The sequence below is a fragment of the Puntigrus tetrazona genome, unplaced genomic scaffold (genome assembly GCF_018831695.1).
Source record: "Puntigrus tetrazona isolate hp1 unplaced genomic scaffold, ASM1883169v1 S000000528, whole genome shotgun sequence".
Taxonomy (NCBI): Eukaryota; Metazoa; Chordata; class Actinopteri; order Cypriniformes; family Cyprinidae; genus Puntigrus; species Puntigrus tetrazona.
In genome coordinates, this window is record NW_025048164.1 from 372,501 (window position 1) to 377,500 (window position 5,000).

General features: G+C 35.7%; 1 protein-coding gene across 2 annotated transcripts in view; it reads right to left on the reverse strand.

Annotated features, from left to right (window-relative positions):
• akt1 (v-akt murine thymoma viral oncogene homolog 1) overlaps positions 1-5,000 on the reverse strand; it is a 50,727-nt gene that overhangs the window by 16,459 nt on the left and 29,268 nt on the right. For both annotated transcript variants that reach the window (XM_043232434.1, XM_043232433.1), the window contains 3 exons: positions 2,053-2,164; positions 710-836; positions 481-612 (listed from right to left, as the gene is read on the reverse strand). In XM_043232434.1, the coding sequence (XP_043088369.1) occupies positions 481-612; positions 710-836; positions 2,053-2,153 (360 nt within the window). In that variant the 5' untranslated portion in view covers positions 2,154-2,164. The remainder of the gene's footprint in view (positions 1-480; positions 613-709; positions 837-2,052; positions 2,165-5,000) is intronic.

The window sequence follows — 5,000 nt, forward strand, 5'->3', positions numbered from 1 at the left end:
TTTTCTGGATTCTGTTTTAATTCTTTAATTAAATTATAACAACAAATATCTAACCAATTTACCTTAAATAACTTTAATAAATTTTATAATATATATTTATATATATATATATATATATATATATATATATATATATATATATATATATTATATTGATATTTTACAATTATTTATACAATTATTACAATGATTAATGGTTTCAGAAATTCTGTTTTAATTTTCGCGGATTAATGATTTAATCCAAAATTATTACTGAAACGAATGCATTAAAAATGTTACATTTAATTAATCTTTTAAAACACAACCAACCCGAAAAAGAACAATTCCTTTTGTTTTTGGAGCAAAACGTTCAGCACTACAGATGTTCACCGCTATTAAATCATAATTAATATTTCATAAAAACATACACTGCATCAAACCGAGCCTTAATTGATGCGTTCAGTCTTTTTTCGGTCCGACTCTGCTCCTGTTTTTACTCACTTTGGCTACAATCACTTCTTTCTTGAGGATTTTCATGGCGTAGTATTTTCCCGTGGCTTTCTCCTTCACCAGAATGACCTTCCCGAAAGTGCCTTTTCCCAGCAGTTTGAGGTATTCGAAGTCGTGCATAGTCTGAAACACACACACACACACACCTCTGACCTCTGACCCCTGAAACAGTGTATGGTTATGTTTGGTGACTGCGGTGTTATTAGAGTGTGTTCAGCACCACTTTGAGCCGAGGTTTGGTCAGAAACATCTCCATGTCCATGTGTTCTGGAGACGCGTCCATCATCTCCTCCTCCTGTTTCTGAAGACTGTCGGCTACAGTCTGGATGGTTTTGGTCCATTCCTCTCTGAAACGACACAAAACAAAACTGCTTTTCTGCTGCTATAATCATACGCTGATATACGGTATATTTAAGTTCAGTAGCATTTATCTCTGAATAATATACAACAGCTACATCTCATTTATTTCAGTCAGGTTTGCTTTTCATTTATTATTTTTTAATATTTATGTATATATTTTTATATATAATTTATTATATAATATATAATATATAATTTATTGTTTTCTTTTTTTCTTTCCTTTTTGTTTTTAATTGAAGTACTTTTTTATTTTCAACAAGTACATGATGCTTTCAAATATATATTTTTATGAAGTGATTTAAATGTGCATTTACTGTATTTATAATGTATTTTATAATATATGACTATATTTTTCTTTTGCATTTTTCTTTTTTACTTTCTTGTTAAAAAAATGTATATGTATATATATATATATATATATATATATATATATATGTGCATTTTGATATCTTTTTTCTTTTAAAATATTTTGTATAAATTATATTAAGTTAAACATGTTTTTATAGATTATTCATTTAATTTATAGAATTCATACTTTTTTATTCCAAAAGAAAATTCTAGACTTCCAAATACTTTTATGCATTTATTTAAATACTTAATACATTTAGATGTAATGTATTTATTTAGTTTAATTGACTTATATTACTATTACTAAATATTTCATTTTTGGTTGAATCTTATTTAAAGTCAAACAAAATAAAACGCTTAACAAATGCACGACGTCTCAGTCACTCAATATTGACCAAAATAAATGACAAATTATAATTATAATTTTAATGTGCTTTTTGTGCATTTTTATTTACTATTAGGTTATATAGTTTGTTGTATATATATATATATATATATATATATATATATATATATATATATATATATAATATATAAATAAATAATAATAAAAAAATATATATATATATAGTTTGTTGTGTACATGTGTGTGTATATATATAATAATAGAAATAGATAAATAATATATATAAATAAATAATATATTAAAAAATAATTTATATATATATACGCACACAACAATTAATTCAGTTAATGTTTACTTTATTTGAAGTCATGCAAATGCTTTAGTAAGTTTTTTAACCCTGGTTCCTGCACACAAGTTTCTCTGTAAATGAAGCTGAATGTCTGAGCACATATAGAGGGAATAAGGAGCAGGCATGCAGGTGTGTGTGTGTGTGTGTGTGTGTGTCTGACCGCTCCTCGGGGCTCTCCACATGGAAGGTGCGCTCGATGACAGTGGTCCACTGCAGGCAGCGTATGATGAATGTGTTGGGTTTGGGCCGCTCCGTCTTCATCAGCTGACACTCTGGACACATCCGGGGGAAAACCACGCCAGAGAGAGAAACGACGGCAGCAATCATTTATCTTTATCTGAGAGCTTCTCCGGCACTACATTACACACACTCAGTAGGGAGCGGAGAACAGGTGCACCGTACACACACTTCTACAAGTTTAACAGAGAAAACCCGGGCTGAAGCACGAGCTGAAACCTACTGACAGCGTGCAACAAAAAAAACAAAACATTTTGGACTCGACGCGGCGTTTTAAAAACCGAAGATGAAGTGACGCAATGACATATTAATTAAATCAGTTATTCCCATCTTCTGTCAATAATTCAACGTTAATATCGCGTGCAATAACATGAAATAAAACTCTAACGTGTACATCGAACACGTTTTGCAGTGTTAGAAATTAAGGTTTACCTCTCAAACGTTTCCCAGATTTCATTTTTAGATTTTCTGTTTTTTATTTTAAAGTTTTAGTAAGTTTACTATGTGCTTTTTTCTCGTATTAGTTTTTTTATATATGTATTTTTTTATTTATTTGATTCAGTATATTTCACTACCTAAACTTATATATACATACACACTTTATTGTCTATATGCATTAGTATATTTCTTTATATAATTTATTTTCTATATACATTATATTTAGTTTAATTTTATTATATTTATTATTATTATTGTTATTATTATTAAATTGTATTTTATATATATATATATATATATATATATATATATATATATATATATATATATATATATATATATATATATACAGATTAATTATTAATTTAATTTAATACATTTTTATTATTTTATTATTTATTTATTTATTATTTATTTTATATATACATACATGCAGAATATTTCTTTTTCTGTCTTTTGTTGAATTATATTTTAAAATCAAATAATTCTTGGGGAAAAAAAACAATCAATAAATCCATATTTTAACCTACTTTTTGATGAATTATATTTAAAGATGGCATGTAAATCAATGCTATTGCGGTAATTTCAGCAACAACAAAAAAGCACATCGACTCTATGCTTTAACGCAGAGTTTTTGTCATTATCTCGTGGTTAGCGCGGATATCAGAAAGGACGTTTTGCATCTAAACAGCCGTCGATAAACCCCGCTCCGGTTCCCCTTCCCGCGCCGGCCGCGTCCGAGCAAAACCGGGAACGTCATCAGTTGCTAAAAAACTCGAACGCACGTCTTTTTTCCTCCGAGAGCAGCCGAAACGAGCTGCGTCTGTGTTCCCTGCCCTCAAAAGTGCTCACTCCGAGAGGAAAACTTATGCTTTCAGCGCCACAAAGCACAATCGCCTCCGATATCCAGCAGCGCTTCTGCCAGGCGCGTTCCCGCGAACATATGTCGAGGAGCGAGCGTGGAAGAGACATGTGTCACGTAAGAGACGACGCGAGCGGCCTGTCGACGAGATGGAGGACCCGGGTGAGACCACCACTGAGATCCGACGCTTCAACCCGAGCCTCCATCGGCGGCGAGATAACTAATGAGGATCAGCCACTTAATAACCACTATATTTCACAAGTGTCAGGGAGGAAGCGTTCTCTTGAACAAACATTATGGCTGTCTAATTAGTCTGTTCAATCATCTCAACAGTTTGCGCGGCGGCGGCGGGGCTCCCTCGCTCGGTTCTGCTGAGGTGCGACCGGCCCGGCGTGTTCTGCACGCTCCGCACGTCCCTCGGGGGAAGCACGGAGAAGAGTAACGTCCGGTCCGCTCGTGCGTAATCAATTAAATTAAGCATGCATCAAATACACTGCGATTGCTTTTATGTGTACGACACTTTTAATCCTGGCTTCTCCTGAAGAAAACTTTTACGCAGCGCTAGTCGTGTGTGTGTGCACTTTTAAGATCACTTAACAAATGTCTGATGGGCAGAATTTTTTTTTATATAAAACTGCCGTGTTTTATTAAAAACACACAGACACACACACACACACACACACACACACACACACACTCACACACACACACACACACACACGCGCAGACAGACACACTCACACACACACACACACACACACACACACACGCGCAGACAGACACACTCACACACACACACACACACACAGACACAGACACACTCACAAACACACACACACACACACAGACAGACACACACGCGCAGACACAGACACACTCACACACACACACACACACACACACACACACACACACACACACACACTCACAGACACAGACACACTCACAGACACACACACACAGACACACACACACACACACAGACACACACACAGACTCACAGACACAGACACACACACACACAGACACAGACACACACACAGACACACACACACTCACAGACACACTCACAGACACACACACACACACACACACAGACACACACACACACTCACAGACACACACTCACAGACACACACTCACAGACACACACACACACACACACACACTGACTCACAGACACACACACACACTCAGACACACACACACACACTCACACACACACACACACACACTGACTCACAGACACACTCACAGACACACACTCAGACACACACACACACACACACACACACACACTGACTCACAGACACACTCACAGACACACACACACACACACACACACACACACTGACTCACAGACACACACACTCAGACACACACACACACTCACACACACACTCACACACACACACACTGACTCACAGACACACACACAGACACACACACACACACACACTGACTCACAGACACACACTCAGACACACACACACACTCACACACACACACACTGACTCACAGACACACACACACACACACACACACACACACACACACACACTGACTCACAG